At 40.9% G+C, this 19516-nt stretch overlaps 1 protein-coding gene across 1 annotated transcript; it reads right to left on the reverse strand.

Annotated features, from left to right (window-relative positions):
• Positions 1-1869: 1869 nt before the first annotated feature.
• On the reverse strand, positions 1870-19258 carry REPS2 (RALBP1 associated Eps domain containing 2; the record flags this gene model as incomplete). The annotated part of the gene is made up of 9 exons (XM_009580278.1): positions 19220-19258; positions 17666-17789; positions 15275-15423; positions 13612-13735; positions 10682-10779; positions 8759-8897; positions 6701-6764; positions 4865-5007; positions 1870-1964 (listed from the first exon to the last, which is right to left on the reverse strand). Coding segments are annotated over exons 1-9 (975 nt in total), but the record flags the coding sequence as incomplete, so codon positions are not given.
• Between the last annotated feature and the right edge of the window lie 258 nt (positions 19259-19516).

Raw genomic sequence — 19516 nt, forward strand, 5'->3', positions numbered from 1 at the left:
TATATTATATCTCTACTTTTTTTTATATATGCATGTGTATTTGTATATGCACGTGAAAACGCAAATGAAAAAGAGAAGCTGACACTTAGGGGTCTTGCCTACTGAAAAGAAAATCATCCCAACAGGGATGTGACAGTTTTTAAGCAGAACACAAGTAATTCTTTCTAAAAACGAGTATCTTAAGCTGATGCAGTGAGTTAACTCAAATACTCAGTTGACTCTTACTGCAGTCTGGAAATGGAGTTATGTATATATGCACATACACATGCTGACATCATCGAATGAGTTTTCCACACAAATCGCCTTGAATTTTGCCTCTTATGCTTGTTTAAATTGCAAAGCAAAATGCACGTTTGCTAATGAGGCACACTCTCAAGGGACTGTTGAGCTTTGCCACACGACCACACAGTGAAGAAGTGTTAGAGCAGCGTGGCCTGTGGCACAATCTCATAGCCCCCTGCAAACCACTCTCGCAAAATAAGGCCATATGAGAGAGACAAGGCTGTTCTGCCATGGTAAAGGACCTGCCTATGCTGCCAACGTACCAGCAGCCCACACTACCAGAACACCAGCACTGCTTTCAAAACCCAGTATGACTGCTGTACTTTGGCCAAGCTGCTGTACAAGGAGCAATACCACCCGGGGAGACCGCATATATTTTAACAGTTCCAGAAGATAAATTGGTTGCTCAAAGCATTGGCTGCAGCATTGCCCAAAGTGAACATTGCGCTCTGTAGCAACTTAGGAGAACCTGTTTGGTAGTGCCACTACCGAGCTGAATTTGATGAGGGAACAGCTGGGTTCTGATCCAGGAACTCCTCAGAGCAAGGCATAAGGAGGAAATACCCGGGGAACAGCCTTGCTGAGCTGCCATGACATACCATTACTTCTTAACTTGGAAGCAGCATCAGAAAGGCCCATTCTTGCAGTCAGTCTGCCATTTGATTCACTACCTTAAATATTAAACCCTTAAATCCCACAGCGTATATATTCAGAGTTGCAACATCCAGGCACAACTCAGTGGCCATGGTTAGTTTAGCTTTAGCGGATCTTTAAAGTTTCCATTTTTAACCTCAGTAATAAAGCCTTCTCCTTAATTTGGTTTTGCTTGCAACAGTCTTCCATTACAAGGCTGGTATCTGTTGTGATATTGCTACACTGGATCTATATTCTTCCCTCAAAACGCTCTTCAGCTCCTTACAATTACTACCTAGATCCTTAGAACGGAACTATGCATGTCCATACTGTACAAAATCTGGGATAGTTTCAGTCTCCAAAGAAGCAAAGTACAAGAAATCAGGACAAGCCAAGACATTTTTCTTATCATCAAAACTGGGAGAGCGAGCGTGGAAATGGAGCACTGTAAATGGAAGAAACACTCAAGAGCTACACGGTCAGGAGTGCCTGACTACAACAAGGTCTGCACCCGAAGCCTGCCATTTTCGACCAATTCAGATTCAGGAGAGATTTCACCTGAGCACCGTCCTGGTGCCACACCACCCCTCCTGCGGCATGGGCTCTGCCCCTCATCGCTGGCTCCCAACGCCGGAGAGCCAAATGCAGCCCCATGGGACACGAACAGCTAAGGTCTATTTCTCTGCAGACTCCAACATCGCACAAGGCTGGAGTCTCTCGATGGCTACTGTGAACTCTGTTATGTGGGAATATCTTCTGAAAAACCTGTCAGCCCTTTCCACACACTGAACGAATTGCTAGAGAGGGTGTTGAGATGGCTTAATGGTACACTTAGAGACTCCTAAAGTCCTCTCAAAGACTTGCAGTTCTGCTGCTATGCATACCAGAGTCACTGTGAAGCTGGGCTATTCCTCTGCGCTCTGCAAGGTAACTACCCTGCTTACGCCTTCTTACCTCAGTCCGACTGAAGTCCCGAGTCTGCTGACCACCTGGCAACGACTCAGAATAAGAATCAAATAGTGTGCAGTCACGCATCGGCTTCAAAGAAGCTGCAGGGGGAAGAAAAAAAGGGGGGGCACGTAGAGACACATGCCAAGTCTTTGGTTAATACACAGTTCTTAAAAAACTGTTCCAGCATCATTTTGCCCTTCATTTCTACATACCAGAACTGATCTATAAGCCACAGATGACAAACACCACCATGAAGAAAATCTTTGTCTTGTATTTTGAGTAATTCAATGTCACGAAAGGGATAACATGTTAATTTCTGTTGTAGAAATAATTGTGAAATTTGGGAGAAGTGATTTTTAGTAAACATTAACTGCCAAACAACAATTGTTTATTTGCATTTTTCCTCCTCACAGTCCAGTATCAACTTAGTTGGCCTTCTAGTTTATACCTTGCTGTCCTAGGAATGTTAAAGGTACTTACCAAACCTTCAACTCCAATTTTTGACATTTTGAATACTGAAAAGTATAGTAGAATCTACACTGTACACTAAAATTGAAGGCCAGCAAAAAGCAAGGATGCTAAACACAGCAGATGCTGCAGTACATACCATTATGTATTAACTAAACAGCATTGAGAGCAGGGAGGAGAAAAAAAAAAAAAAAAAAAGGAAAAAAAAACCCCTCCAACTTCTCCCAGGAATATTCACAAAAACCTCATTTCTACTCCACAAGCTCAGGTCCTTCTGCTGATATCACTCTGGAATTAGTTCCCCTGAGATAAATCCATCTTAACAGCTGGAAAACAGCTTTTCTTTAAGATCAATATATTGAAAGGCAGAATAACCAGTTCTCACATCAAATTTCTAGTTTCTGGCTAGCATCTAGTTTATCTGAATAAACTAAGCTCTTGCAAATCTGTTTTAATTTACAATACAGTGGGTTACATACAGGGCAAATAGCTTTACAGATTCTGTAAATTAGTTTTAATAAAAACTTTCAGAAAAGAAGGTGGTGGGTCAAATTGTCAATGGAGCTGTGCCAGAATAGCGTTTGGCCCTGTGCTTGTGGTTTATAGAACAAGCCATAAAACTAGCAAGATTAATTCGTTCTTAAATGCTCTGTCTTACGCTCCAAGTCACTTTATTTGAAGCTTTAACACTCTTATCAGATGCAAATATTTCACTTGAACCAAATTCTGCTTTATTCTGAAACTAATACAACAACCTAATGAAAAACAGTTTCCAGTAATCGTCATTGGGTTCCTAACAAGCCAAAAAAAACCCTCAAACAAACAAACCACCACCAAAGTTTCACAGAAATCAAATTATGAAAACATGAAAACAAGAAGTTTCTCTTGAAAATTTATTTTGACATTTTAGGTAAGTGTATGAGGCACTTGCTTACTTATCAATGCTTTCATTTCAGAAGTTGATACAACCAGGGCTATATGTTTTCTTGCAATTCACAGTGTTACAGTCTGTTGAGATGTTCTGCTTTTTATTAATGCAAGTCTTTCAAAAGACAGATTTCTGAATCCTAACTAGGCAGCAGAACAAGCACAAGACATTTTCAGACCCTCAAGCTAACCAGAATTAGCATATTAGCTGAGGTATTTAGAGTGCTCACAACAAACAATTAGCCCTTTCACCTCTTCCACACGGATCAGCTTGAAATGCTTGGTTGCATGCAACACCATGAAACAATAATCATCTAAGAAAATGGTAAAGACCCCAGTGCTGAAAGGGACAAATTTGGGAAAAAGAGGACTCCCAGGAACAACCACAGCTTACCATGCTCTTCCTCCCATTGACATAATGATCCCCTACTACTAGAGACAGTTACTTCCATTGCAGTTTTACCCAAAAAAACTTAATGTGAAGACACACTAACGAGAACATGCATGGAGGAGCTTACAAGCTAATTTACGATGAGAACAGTCAGAAGAGTAGCAAACAAAGTGGTGGTCCTGGAGGGAAAAGGGTAGTTGTAATTATGACACAGGAATGTAATTAGAGAGACTAAAAGTGATGAAGACTTGGAGGTGCGGGTTTTACAAGAGCTTCTCCCCTTGGATATGAAGATACTGGATTATAACGAACATGACTCCACCAGAAATTACTTCACAAATCTGATACAGGGTGAACATTTAATTTTCCTAACTACAGCTTGATTTGCTCTTTTCCTGTCTTTTAATATATTCAGTGTCATCAAATTTAATGGAGATTTTATGAGGTCTTAAATATCATCCCTTAGCACTGTAATTACCGTCTGTGATTAATTCTCCTTGCCCTAGAAAGACATGCACATTTTTTAGATGGAACAGTATATACTTCAATGTTCATTTATAATTACAAGAGACATAACTGAAGAGAACAAATGAAAGGGCAGGTCTCTCACCGCACATTGTTACCAAGCTATGCTGTATTTTGGATTAATTGATCCTTGTGCTACACAAACTGTTGTAAGCCCCCCGTCATTACTGCAAATTACTTACAGAAGAATCTGTGGATTACATAAAATGAATTACAAAAAAATTCAACCTTTGATACAACCGGTAACTGCATCTAATAAAACACACTAGCATAATAAGTTCTAAAGCAGTCCAGTATCGTTTTCAACGCATCTTCAAGAGACAGATACTTAAGGGAAAAAAACATCAAAAGAGTTAAAAGCCATATAAGTCTTGTTGGATTATCTTTGCTACAGGTAAACATCTGCCACTTTGACTATAATGACACCTGAAGCAAACTGGAGCAAAGAGGAAGACATTAAGAGGCAGGTAACTGCTACACTTTGCATTGCTATTTTCTGCTGTTATACCTTCTTCAGCAATTGCCTTGTAAGCACAATTAAAAACGCATGCATTAAAAAGTAACTGGAGAGCCATTATGCACCGTAGAACCCCATCCTACCTGCAGGATGGAAAATGAAACCTGTCTTACACGCACGCTGGGTTCCCGAGATGGCTACAGGAAGACGACCTGCCGCAGGGACATTACCTGCTTGAAGGTACTCGGGCAGCAGCGTCTCCGGCAGTGTCTCTGGCAGCTGGTAACCATTCTTCCTCGCAACCACGAGGTGGAAAGCGGCACAAAACTCCGGGAGTGTCAGCGCCCCATCGCAATCCACATCGCTCAGCTCCCTGCGGGTACAACAGGCACACGTTTTCCAAGCCATTACCTCAGGGAAACATATGTGTGGAATCATGGGGGAGACAGAAATGCAACTTTGAGAAGGGATATTTTAATACAAGACAAGCATCTCTGTCATTTGCACTTGATCCTAACTTGTACGCTTGTCTTGGAGAAGACGAAGCAAGCTAATTTTCTAATACTGACCTGCCACTTTTTTCTTTTTTAATAACGTACATTTTTTGTAATACATCACACCATACAATATGATGGTATGTTTATATTACAGCACGAAATACATATCCGGTACTTCCAAGGGTGAAATTAACTTTCCAATGGTTGGAAGCACTTTTGGCCAATCCATGCAGGATCTTAAACCAGTTAAAGCAGAAAAAGTTAAGAACAGACTTCAGCAATGGTTACTTAGCACCATTGACTAGCCTCAAGAAAAGAGCTAAATTAATGCTCTTGACAAGTTTAAATGTTATTGTTAACTTCTCACTAAAGCGGTTCTCTCTTTAATTCTAGGATGCTTCTCAAACAGTAAAACTGAATGTCAGAAATTCAAGAATTCAATTTTATAAATTAACTCTTTGCAAGAATTGAGTAATATTTTATCATGAGCACATAGACTAAAACAAATAAACATATAACTTCCTACTCTTTGAAAGTATAAGCATTTTTCAAGCTGTTGAGGTTGTAGTGACAAATACTGAAACATCCCAACACAGCAACACCATCTGATAAATCACATCATCACAAAATTATAATTATTTACTAGAAAGGAATACTTTTCTTTAAATTTTGCACAGAGAACAACTTGTGTCAGCAACAGAAATAAAATGTGTTTTGTTAACATACTGGGTTAACCCATTCTTCTTAAGTAATTTTAAATTTAAATTCCAATCTTAAATTCCCCCAACACTATGTTTTTTCAGGTGTGTTTTTTTATTTTCACAACTGACAATCTGCTTTGAAAAGATTCCAGATATATTCTTTCACCTGACAGATGTTTCGGCTCTTGCAAGCTCTTCTTCTCATCTCTCTTCATAAAAGCATATATAAAAGTAAAACCTCTATCAGCATTTCTGATCAACATTTAAAACTGTTTGTTCTTCCTATCTGAGATGCAAGGATGACTCTGAATTACAAAGCACCATGTTGTTTATGAAAATATAATAGAATCCTTGTCAAATTTTATCATGTACAGTTCCATCTGCAATCGTTTCTAAGTAAGCTCATTAAAAGTAAGTGTACTGGTTCATTAGAAAAGCACTGATGAATTATGTAGTTGTACTTACTAAAAATTAGGCATTAATTAGGCCTCCTCTGACAAAACACAGTCAGAAACAAAAAACCAACAACACATCTAAAACATTCCAGAGGTGCTTCTCCTCTGTGTCATTTCATGAAAAGTGTCAGTTCATTGAGCTAATGATGCTGCTTACAATATACTTAAGAACAGCTCTCAGTTCTATTGCTGTTCAAACCTTCCCAGTCCTGCTTAGTAGGCGAAGATCTCTCCAGAAAACAAGCGTGTCAGGAAGATCAATGAGCACCCTGCTGCTTGGGCCTGAAAGTGATTCTGGAGATAAGAGTAATAATTATAATTGAAGACACTTTTCAAAATTTAACAAGAACTCTTGAATTAAGTGACTTTTAAAAAAACAGGATACACATCCCCAACACTATTACAGTACTTACCAAATGTGAGAAAGCTCTGGGATGGGCAGCTTTGATTTTGTGAAGAAATTCTTTGCCACAGAACCTGTTGGGAAACCACGCTTTATCAACCACTGGAAATTAATTCTCCAATTATTTACATTTGGTCAGGGCTGCTGCAGCAGAAGCAGCTGGTTACTTTACGTCCGAGAGACGTTCAGATTAACTGGATGCTAATATAGCTGTTGGACTATTTGTCTCTTGCTGAATAAGTGACAGAGAAAGCCAGACAGAGCTGTTGACCTCATTTCCCCATTCCCTCCATATAGAAAAAAATAAATAAAGGAAAATACACTTTAGCACTAGTGATTCTAACCAGCATAATTAGTATGTCACCAATGATGAAGTAACAGACACAAATGGCTCTGCTTCACCCAGAAACCATGCGTGTGGCAGTACAGTGCTGTACTGTCTGCACTGCTCTCCCAAGACGCTGCTTCAACCATGACTTTTCCCTGCAGTGGCTCAAATTTTATGAAAAAAAAAAAAGAAAAAACCCAGGAGATTCAGATAGCACAGAGCTACTGTCCTGCTGCAGGCAGTCTCACTAACCCTGCCACAACAACCCTTCTCATTCTTCTCCTAGCTAGTAAATCCATTAATTCACCATCTCATACACAGAGACTATAGAGGTAGCACAAGATCCCTGTACCCTGGAAGCCCTTCCTGGATACAGGCTTACAAAATGTAAGGCAACGTAATGCAGAGACTTCTAAGGTCTATACCACTCTTCCCCTTGCGCATTCAGGTCAGATCACCCGCTGCAGGGCGTAAGAAAAGCTGTAACTGGGGCAGGTCCGAGACACACCTAGCGCAGCACGTCCTCTCCAACGCTGGATGCCAAGAGAGGACTATGTGACCATGACAAAGCCACATGATAATAATGTAGCTCCAGAATATCCCCCAACCTCTGACCACCTACGATTCAGGAACTTTCTCGATCAGGGGTAGCACTTAAATATTCAATAACTTCTGACAGATTTTTCAATCACAGATTTCTCATATAACTTCTTAAACCTGGACAAACCTCTAGCATCTCTATCAAGGATGCTACAAGGATTTCTACAGCTTAATTATTTTAGGATGTTGTGGAAGCTCAAATTTATCATTTATAAACAGTAATTTTGGATATGCAAGGACTGCCTGAGAACCTTGCTCAATATAAAGGCAAATACACAGCTACCTGAAAGGCTGCATATGCATATATACACACATATACAGTTACAGACATATGTAAGTCTGTGAGGAAATACAATGTTGTTGAACTACCATTTTCTCTTTCAAGCAAATTACATGAAGGAAACTTGACAGAGGCAAAGAACTGATGAAGCACTAACTTCTGCCAATAGGAGGTAATTTATTTAAACTTTTGGCTGGACCCAAACCTCCTGAACCACAGTAATACAGCAGGGCTCAGTAAAACCACCTCAATTTAAAACCTGTGACGTCTTCCTTGCCAGACCAACTGTCTGTACCCACAGTGACTCCTCTCACGAGCAGCCTGATTCTCCTATTCTGGACGGAAATGCAATCTCAATACGCTGTTAACAATACTTTTACCATGTGTGTGCTCTCCAGGATTTGCTTTTAATCACCTAAGGGTCAAAATCTCAGCCCCTCAGGCTTGACCACACAGGACAGTTAACTGTATGCTTCACTTTCATCACATGGACGCTGCCACATTTCTGCTGGGAAAGCAAGCACAACCCTAAGGGGTTTTTCAGCTCAATATACACTGCAGGTGTGACTCACAAATATAGTGGATCAAATACAGAGAGCTCATTTTAATTTTCACTGAATCGCCAACACTTCTCGCTTAGATGTAGTTATTCTTCTAAAATCAGGATATTTAGGAAAAAACATAATGGCCACAGTATTGGTTTGCTCTTTGAGTTGTCTGCCTTTAAAAAGAAAACGCAATCAACTCTTTCTCATAAACACACTCCAGAGAGAAAAAAAGAATGAATTTATCTACCTAACACTTCTCACCTCTCAGTCTGGTCCCTCTACTCAACACACAGAGTGTTTGGTAAAAATTACCCGAAATAAAGGAGTTCAGATCAGGCTGCAGGGACCTGAACTGGTTGATGTAGTAGTCTCGCTGCTCCTCCGTTATCCTCCAAGGGTCATCCGAGTAGTGGGTGCTGCTGTCCTGCTGCTCCCGCTCCGCTGAAAGAGACTGAAGGGAGAGACACTGGCACCAGCGCAGGCGAGGGGCCAGAAGGGCGCCAGGAACCTCAAGAAACCACATTCACTCTCTTCTATTAGCAAACATGTATTTTAGAAAGACGAGAAGCAGAAATAGCCACGCTGATTACCGTGCCACTACTTACCTGTCAAAGCTGAGGTTAATATTAGGTATCTTTACCCAGGCAATTAAAGAAGTTTTACATGACCAAAGCTAAAAGAAAAAGGAAATCTTACTACTGCTGACCGCAAAAACGAAAGTCCAAGTCATACCTTATTACCTCTGGATTCGTTTTGGGGGTTCATTTTAGCTGCCATGCATTATAACCCTGAACTGCACACTGTACACCTGAAACAGATGGAACCAGTAAAGGACCTAAAGCTGTATTTATGCAGCACAGTGCATGAAAAACAATTTAGCTTTGCTAAGAAACTATCTATTTAGTCTAGGAGTGGTGCTGTAACTACGGAGCTATACCACTTTTGGACCCTCTGCTCACCCAGGTAACTCGGCACACGTTACGCCAAGCCAGGGTGACACGCAAACCTCTAGAGACCTCCTCAACCTTCTGTCACTTCCCACGGTTTAGGTAAAAATCCTGCTTTGGGAGAAAGAATATTCTGGAGGAGGAGGACATTTTATTCATTGATGTCTTTGCCTTCTGATTGACTTGTTTAAGGGAGGCTCGGTGGTGGTGTCTAGAAGAGGGCTGCTGGTACAATTAGTGCCTTTGTTAAACTGGAATGACTTAGTATTCAAGTTTTAGGCCTGGATGACAACACTCTTAAAGAGGAAGGGCAAGAATGAACAATAAGCAGGCTCCAATCAGCTCCGAAACCCTTTCTCTGACATACCTGTCCATTTCCTAAGAATCAAACGCAAAACGTCGGTTCTGAAATACATCAAAAGATCCCTAAAACAGGCAACATCATAAAGCTGTAAATTAATTTTCAAAGTGCTACACAAATGCACCCAATTTCATTTCAAGTTAGCACAAATTATGTGACACTATCTGTAGATCTTTTCTTGAGGCTCTGGTGACATTTTGTTATGGGCATGGGGTGCTAAACACTCGGGAAAACCTACAGAGTCTCTGAGTCTTACTTATTTAGGAAAAGCTCTCCCTTAGGAGAGTTTTGCCCTTCCTTAGGACAAACTACCTGTTTGCATAATGAATGCACAGCAGGCATACTGGAACATCGGAAAGATCTGCTTTTGCAACCAGCAGGAAAACATAGGACCCATCTCATAAAAGCAAACAAATGTCCAGAAATTCATTTATTCTGTTTGAGATGTGATTTAACCAACTGGGGTGAAAAAACAGAATACGCAGAATATTATGCCATAAATTCTGTGCATGTGTTACAGACGGCATTCTAAATCAAGCAGGAATCTCTGTGAAACCTCACATATTTTAAATGAAAATGTTTTACTTTTGCTAGGATAACCTCAATTTTTTTTTTACTTTTGAACTGAAGATCTCAGTCTAGTTTTCCTATCTATGCTATTTGGTGCTTCTCATTCTACTTAGCTTCAGCAATTTAATTAATTGGATTATTTATTTTAATTTCTCCTTCCCATCAGCTTTTTCTTTTTCTTTTTCATATACTAAAAAAGCACACTTCAGCCTCTAGTCTAAAAACACCATGGAGAACACTTTTTACTTTTGGGTGTTGGGCAGAAAGGCAGAATTCTTCTGCCTTTGTTTTTTTTTTTTCAAATTCCTCTATTGTTTTATTAGTAGTACTACTAAAGAAAAACATGCAATTCATTACCCGATTAAGAGTTGAACAGGCGAGGGCAGGTTTGGCTCCATAATTCCCTGATGACGGTCCTTCTTGCTGGTGAGTAGAGTGTCTGACTTCATAAGGAGCTATGGACATTTAAAATAAAGTATACAAATGAAAGGATAATCAAAAAGATTCTACTAGGCTAAAGGAAATAATTAAATACTGCAAGGTCAAGAATCTAGCTTGTGAACCTAGTATCACAGTATCAAAGTCCATTTTGTCTTCTTCACAAAATTCCAGCCACATATTTGTCTTTCACATTACATCACTCTTCCTGAGACATTACTGATAGAAACTGTCAGTTATATATTATTATATATTACTAGATAACAGAAATCATTGTTCGTCATGTTAAAATATATAATTATATAGCCTGTTTACCTATTTATACATTTTATATACTTATAGCCATATATAGCAAAAGAATGCATTACAAATAAGAAGAAATAATTCAACTGAGCTGCAAAAAAATATGCTTTGACAATGCTATCAAACAGTAAATCGCTAATTTTCCATATACTCTTCTTCCCCCTTCCCTAATTTCTGTTGAAAATCAAAACACAGGACTCACCACTTTGCATTATTTGGAGTAAAGTTAGTAAAAAAAAGTAACAATTACTACTTCTTTTGCTAAAATAAGTCACTTGTATTCCACCGCAGCAAATATAGTAAGCAGTGACATAACAGCACGTTTAAGAACAATGTTTTAAAAATAGGTCAAGTACGCAAACACAAAGGCAACTCACTTGCAAACCCTTACACAGCTGAGAACTTCTGCAGCCAATGTATTTAAAATGTACCACTACAAAGACAGTCTGCATTAGACAGACAGAACTTAAAAGACTCTTGATGAAAAGTGAGACCAAGAAATCTTAAAAATTTTGAGCTGAGCTTAAAAATTATACCCCTAACCCCCTTGCTTTCCTGAGTGGTCTTATCCTGTATTGGTATCTACCTTTATTCCTGTACAAGTAACTTCTAATTTCAGAAAAAAACATGGGAAGGAAGTTGAAGTGGGAAACATACAGACGCCCTTGGAGAGGAGATTTAGGCACAGGGCCACACTGCTGTGTGTTTGCTACCAAGAAAAACTTCTAAAACTATCAAGAAAAAAAAGAGTATATAGTCATGGTTGGAATGCGAAGGGCTGCCCTTGAAGACATGCTGTCCAATTTCAGGGTCAGACTTGCAGTGCAGGACAGCCCACCCAGCTCAGTGCTGCGGCGCTAGCACCTCTTGCACGTACACTAATATGGTGGGCTTCAGACCTACCTTTTCGAATGCTCTTCAGAAAACTGGAAGGTTCCTAATCTTAAAGGCCAGGAAGAACCAGTAGGTCACTGAACCTGGCACTTGGTACAGCACGGGCCATAAAATGTTACCCACTTACTGCCACTGAGAACACGTTTGGCTGAAGTATCCCCAGTGGGACTGAAATAGGAGAGATTCCCTTTCTACAGCATAGGAGAAATTCCCTTTCTGGAAAATAACTATGGTGTTCTACACCTCTAGGATTTTATCACCTTAAAAATTCAAGCAGTTGAATAATTCATTTTAGAAGAAGTTGACAGCTGGATTGGACACTGCTGTCTCTACTCACTCTGCACAGCTGCTGACTCCATGAGAAATTTCACTGAAGTGACGTTTGCAACCAAATTCAGAGGGGGGAAAAAAAACCCAACACCCAAAATACCCCCCTCCATAGCACTGACAGATCTGGGACAGAGTCCCAGAAAACAGCAGAGCACCTGACAGGTAACACCGTCGGCTGCTCCCAATGACTGCCTTCTGCCCGGCTCTTCAGCGTGTGGGCTATCTGCCACATGTCTTCTTCACTGGAGCAGAACACACGTCATACCAGAAGACAACCTCGCTAGTGTTGGTTATTTCAGAAGTCCACGATCACTGTTTTGATCAGTTATGCCAAGGGTGAGGTGGGTAAAAATCCCATCGCTAAACAAACAGCAGTTTACCTAACAGGCAAATGAATGCCTGTGACTCAGTACTGGTATGATTTTCATGTGGAGGCCACTTGATAGGTTGAACACATTCTTATCATGGCTGTAGTGAGTTTCAAAAAATTGTAATAGCTCTGTTTTTTCACTCATTTGTAAACGAGGACAACAGCTAAAGGACTAGCATGCTCCACTCCTCACTCACTGCAAACACACTAACTGAAAGCAGGAGGGATGATGGAGGGATGGTATACACCAATGCCTACTATTGCCACCATCTTGGTCACCAGATGTTGCAATTAGGAGAGCACAGGCAATTTACTATTAACAGGAGCTTGTAAAGCCTTAGTAAAACTGCCTTCTGCCCTGCTACCCCCTTACTAAATTCAGAATGTTTTGCCACCTACTCTAATGGCAGTGAGATCAAGGACAGAGCATCTATGTAGTGCCTTATTTTGGTCTGTTTTGCCTAAGTTACACTGTGGGACTGTTTTTATATTCATGTCCCATTGTTATTTCCATTACGAAACCACAGAGATTATTATCTTTTCCTGCAAAGGAAGGTTCACTACCAATCTGAAAGCTAATATAGCAGCAACTGAAATCAGGAGGGGGCTTTTCTTCCCTCTAATGAAACCAACAGCATCATGCACTCTGAAAATACTCACAAACACTCTGTCACTGGGATATATTGCACATAGTCTTGTCAGAGATCAGGTATCAGCATTTATCTGTGAGCAGTGACACATAAGTCTAACTTTACTAACTAAATTTACCAGAAAGCAAAAAGGATTGAACAATCAAAATAAAATTAGATGATTGAATCGTTTTCCAAAATACAGGTCTAATTAAACGTTAAAATCATTAGGCTGATTGTCAGTTGCATTTGAAATTTGGATGCTTCCGAGAAGAAACAAAAAAGAATTGAATACAGGGTGCACATCCCAGTTTCTATCCTACCTCCATGCTGCTGCTCCAGCCCACTTCTTGATTTACCATATCCATAACTTAAGGGTATTCTCTGGTAAGTAGATGGAGAAGCAGGAGGTGAGCAGACTGGAGACATCGGTGGAGACTTGGGTTCCTATTCCAAAAACACACCAACACAAAATGGAATTCTGAGATGACAGCAGATGACAGTCTACAACCAAGTAATCCTCCATGGCAATCTGAACGCATACAGCATGACAGACAAAGAAAAGGCAAACGCTGTAGTTCCCTGAGGCCCTTTATTTCCAGGAAAAGGCTCCTTAAAAAAAAAACGGAAGTTGGTAAAGACAGAATTTGGTATTGAGCCTTCTAGGCGTAAAGCATGGCAATGCCATAGCAAAGCTTTACAATGAACAGCTTAAGGTATTTTACTTCCAAAAGATGCCTGAAGAAGTATATGTAGAATGCTTAATGTGAGTGGGTATCTTTGAATTTACATAACACATTTAGTTAGAGTGAGTGCATTTTTTGTGGGAGAGCATTTTTCATATAAAATACTTACAAAAAACTAAAATAGATCTCCGAATTGGTATTTTAAGCACTCTGTGGATTGGTAGGTGTTACTGGGTATCTATCCTACAGCGTTCTCTTTACCTTGACTTACAGATTGTTTAAGAAGAGGATGTGATCCTGAAACAGTTCCCTGTGTAAAAAGGAAAATATAACACAACACAGGTAACCTAGATGGAGCCAGGGGTTTGAGGGCAGCGTTCTGCTTCAGTGTCAGTACACACAGGCAGATAGGCATACATGCTATTCTTCCTCATCCTGTTATTCCACCCGTGTATCTTGTCATCAGCTCATTCCTGTTGGTTGACCTCAGGCTGGGAACGCCGTTATTCACGCCAACACACTGTGTGATAAATGTGTGTGCATGTTATGGGAAGATAAAGCGCCTGCCACCAGGCATTTACAAAGTGACCTGATACGGTACCAGAAGAGAAGGTGTCAGGCCAGGGGAAAATTATGAAAATCAAGGTTGCACTGTGAAGCCACTTGTATCTGAATAAGCGCTCTCAACTCTCCTAAACACAGGTAATACAAATCTCCCTTAGACAGCTTTATTAAGTTGACAACTCAGAACAACAGACGCTGGGACGATGTTTCACTGAGGACAAAAGAAAAGCAGATTTCTTCTGGACTACTCCTGGGGGAGACTAGAATGTAAGAAAACCTGGTGGCCTCATCCCACCCAGAAATAGTGCCTCGTGATTCAACACCTCTTCTCCAATTGAATATTTCTGTAGGACTAAGGATCATACTGGCCATGAGAAATCGCTCGCTTTCCTGTTCTGTTTCACAGACAGATTTCTATTTGCTGCTCCTCCCCTAGTCCTCGCCAAGAAACAGCGCTGGGCTAAGTAGGAGGACAACACTGAAAGAACTTACACAGAATATTACAGGGCTGACAGCTTTATACAAGCTTATATAGAGAAATTCCCTTCAGGGATGCAACTGGGATGCATCAAAATCAGAACACAGCCCCGATGAGGATTATTTGCATGCCAGGAGTTCATCTTCTGTCTAGTACTGCAAAACTGAGTAAGTCCACGTGAGTGTAATCATTTACAGGACTGGACCCAAAAGGAGGATGCATAACGACATATGGGCCTGAAGGAGATGGTCTTGTTACCTGTTTGTCCCCTTCATCTGTTCTTTTGTAGGAATTTTTTTCCAAGGATGCATGTGGAACCTGAAATTTAACTCCGTGGAGTTCTGCTGGAGTCCCATAACGTACTTCACTGTCATTCTTCAGCGCCATAAACCGCGGCAGAGGCAATTCTTCATTAAGAGAGAGAAAAATTCAATTGAGACTACAGAACATTAGAAGTACTTTAAGCAGTATCGTCTTGTAAAACCAATTAAAAGTTTATCTATAAAAGAGTACTATTTATATTTTGTAACGTTTATAAGTGTGGAACTCCTGTGATTATTTTATGTCTTAATAAAAATGTGAATGCTACACAAAGCTACATTCACTCGCTTAGTATATAATCTCTCCATGCAGAGAGAAAGAAATAAGCCTTGTGCACATTATTAAAGCAAGCAGCAAACTCATTTCCTGCCTTCAAAACGTTGTCTGTAATGAAAAGAATAGTTTCCCACAGAAACTGTGGGACTGATGAATTAATCAGTCAGGATCACAGTATCCTCAAGGCTGCCATCATAAAAGGAACAAATTAAAAATGGTAGGGTTCAGAGATCATGCCAAGGCCTGGTGAAACGACCGTGTCAAAAGGTCCCATGTTGCTTCTGCTCTGCAGACCAGAAAAGCGACACTTTGTCACTCTTTAAGACGATTCACAATTATTTTGAAGAAACACCATTTATTTTTGTGCACAGTCACCATGAAAGATCAATACAACTAAAATTAACAGAACGCTCAAAACTGAGCAAAGCCATACATCACCTCTGTAATCATTTACACCTACAGCTACTACCAGGAAGAAAAAGAAATCAGAGTTTGGTGCATATTACTCACCCCACTCTAAAGGCACTCATACATTTAAAGAGAAAATGTAATTAATACTGGAAGCGTTTCAGTAACAGTAAGTAAGCAGGATATCAATACAAGGACTGCAAGTACCCTTCTTCACTCAAATTTGTGGATTATTTCCAGATGCTGGACTTGTAAAATATACACAGTAAATCTCAGTTCAGGTTTCCAATTTAGTTTGTTGAGTTTTGTTGTTGGTTGTTTTTTTTTTTTTTCAAATTAACATCCTTAAGAAGGACGGCAATGCAAGAGCGAGCGTACAAGTTGTCTGTAAGGAAAACTGACAGACAAATCCAGGCCGCCCTGCTTCGCCCCTGGTTTAAACTCCCCTGCCAGTGAGGCACTGAACCAAACCGTGGCAGCTGCATCTGATCCCCTCCACTTGGTCGGGAGCTCTGCACCGTGGGAGCTCAGCTCACACAGGTCTGCTTGTGCCCGCCAGCCCGGTTTCCCCCTCCGGGACGGGGCAGACCTGGGAACCCCCTTCCCGTGCCTTGTAACATAGGTGAATTGTACATTTCGTTGCCCTTAGCAGGGACAGCAGAGCAGAAACTGCCCTGGGAGCAGTGACCCGATTGCAAGGCTATGCATAGGTCCTGCCTTCCCTACCTCCTCTCCGATCTCATGGCTGGTTGCATCGCTGCCTTCAGCGGGATGGTGGCAAGCACTCTTGCCCAGAGCACAGCCTCACGACACAGTTCAAACGCCTGGTTGGGATATGGGAGCTAAGGGTTCAAACTGTCCAGGCTCAAGCCCAAGTGAAAATCCACATGTTCTGAAGCCTGAGCCCTGCTGAGGCAGCGCATGCATCACCAAGGCAGAGCACACATCACCAAGGCAAGAACATCGAGTTCCTTCCATTTAGTCGCTATCAAGGTTTCGCAGCTAGAAGGGACCTGCTTTCTCTCTTCGCCACTTGAGTTTGATAAGCCTCTTTTAAGAAGCATTTTTCTCCATCAAAAATGGTACATTTAATATTACTGTCAACTCATTGGGAAGAACAAAGCTGTTTTAAATTACATCTAATACACATTTTCATACCTACTGATAGGAAGCATTATGATTTTGTCACCTTTACCCATTTATTTCAGTGGGATTATTTGCTAAAACAGATGAGTGTTGCAAGCTGCCCTGCACACAGGGACCCCTGACCTACCCACGTCCCCCGCAACAGGCCTCCACTGAAGCAGCTATCAGCTCCCACTCTGCACAGCTATCAAGATTAGAGGCTGAAGGTGAGAGAGAAACGCATCCCTAGCTCTGATCAGCTGTCATTCGTGCCATTCCTTTGGTAATGCCTTTTCCAGAGGGGGATGTCATCTCAGTTTTGCCATACATGTAATTCACTGCAATTTTCTACCAGTCACTTCGAGAATGTAGCATTACCTTCTACTCTTTCTCTGCTCCTCAAAATACAATTGTTTCATAGACACGTTAGAAGAAAAGTGTACCACCACAGAGAGCTGACAAGCATTAAAGAAAGTGAAAAACAAGTGCATAGCGCTGCAAGCAAAATTTGCTGCTTACCATTCTTAATGCTCTCAATCCGTACTGGGAACCCTGACTGCGCTGCCGCAATTAACTTCAAAGCGATATAAAATTGAGCAGGACCAAAATAACCCACGCGCTTGGCTCCACAAACTTCTGTAATCTAAGAGAGAAGAGACACATTGTTGGTTAAATGCATTTCACTCTTCCAGGAATGTAAACACCTCTACGTAAAAAAAGAAAAAATTCTTTAAAAATGCAAAACACTTGTTGTATTTAGAGTTTTCTATTAAACATATTTGTATCAACTCAGGACGTTGCTGTGTGATCGCATTCCGCTTAGTATATATCTGAGATAGGTAGTTATTTATTATCCTTTTCAGAAGCATTGCTGGTTAACATTGCTATCGTAAAACAATTTATGGGTTTATTAAAATCATTTATGGGTTTATTAAAATCATACTACATATGATTTTAATAGCAGGTGAAATGATAAATTAAGTATGCTGTCCAGTAAAACATTTCCATCACAGAAGCTATGGTATTCACAGAAAATTGTACTTAATATTAGTCCTTACAACAACAGTTCAAACAATTACTGTAACTGGAACATAAACGCAACGTAAGAAATACCCCACACACTGCCTGAGCAGAACACTTTTCTTTGTGAAAAATTAACACAGCCTCAGCACTGAAGCTTAATTTCTATATATACTTCACTGTTTGCTGTTTGCTTCACTCAGCCACCTCTATGAAGCAAACAGCTCCATGTTCACACGCTCAGACAACAGCTAAACAAACAGCAGCTATCAGCAGGTTTGAATCACAGGCGCTAATTCTCCCATGCATGAAGCTCCCAGATGTTCACAAACAAACCTCAGCCAGGTGTTGAGGTTAGAACAAAACCCCATTTCCCCCAGATGTAAAGGGAAGCCCCAAATTGTTTTCCTGAAAATACACCTAGATTAGCAATGTCTCCTGGCTGGCGAGGTTCATTGCCTGCATGCAAGACGACAGTAGAGCTGTGCTGGTTCTTCATGGGTAAGTGCTGCTCTCCAGAAAACCCCATCCGTGGATCGCTCCCAAGCTACAACAGCATGACAGAAACTATTCCCATGTCACATGTATAAACAAATAGCACAAACAAATAGTCTATTTTTTCTAATTTATATTACACACACACACACACACACACACATACACACACAGAGTGGCAAAATGTCAGGTGAAAGAGTTACTGAAAAAACAAATGTTTTGGAATGGCAATTCTTAACTAATCAAAGAAAATTATCTTCAAGCGAAGTCTGTCTTCTCTGGATGTGGCTTCTGCTTTGACTGAATGAGCTCTGGCTTCCTTCTCTTCCTGCAAGTTTCAGAGATGCATGGCTTAATTCCTTGATCACAAGATGTATCAAGCAACTTTCTTTTCTCTTAGTGCTTGATGAAAAGAGAGATTGATTCTCTGTATGAGGACAGCTTCAATTAACCAGCAGCATTTGCCATTCCCTTTCCTCTACATCTTTTTTCTGAAGTCACTCTGGCCTTTTTTTTTTTTTTTTTTTTTGTTCCCCCACAGCCCGTCACTGGCCTTACTTCTTTTATTTTCCGATGGGAACGCAGGGCCCTCGGCATGTGCCCAAGACGGATGGTACCGAAGCATGGTTAAAAATGGGAGTGTGCCAGGGAGGAAGGAACAGGCGGAGGGGAACTTCTTGGAGGAGAGCTGCGCCCCGTCCGGGCTGCGGAAAGGAGCCAAGCGCATCGCATTCCCCTCGGCGGATGGCACTGTGCAGACCCCCGTGTTGCAGAGGGCTCCCCACTGCCACAGTGAGCAACGCTGCCCACGGTAGGGTCCCGCTGCACCAGCGGGCCCCCCAACAGCAGCCTACC

This window comes from Fulmarus glacialis, unplaced genomic scaffold (assembly GCF_000690835.1).
Source record: "Fulmarus glacialis isolate BGI_N327 unplaced genomic scaffold, ASM69083v1 scaffold27216, whole genome shotgun sequence".
NCBI classification, from domain to species: Eukaryota; Metazoa; Chordata; class Aves; order Procellariiformes; family Procellariidae; genus Fulmarus; species Fulmarus glacialis.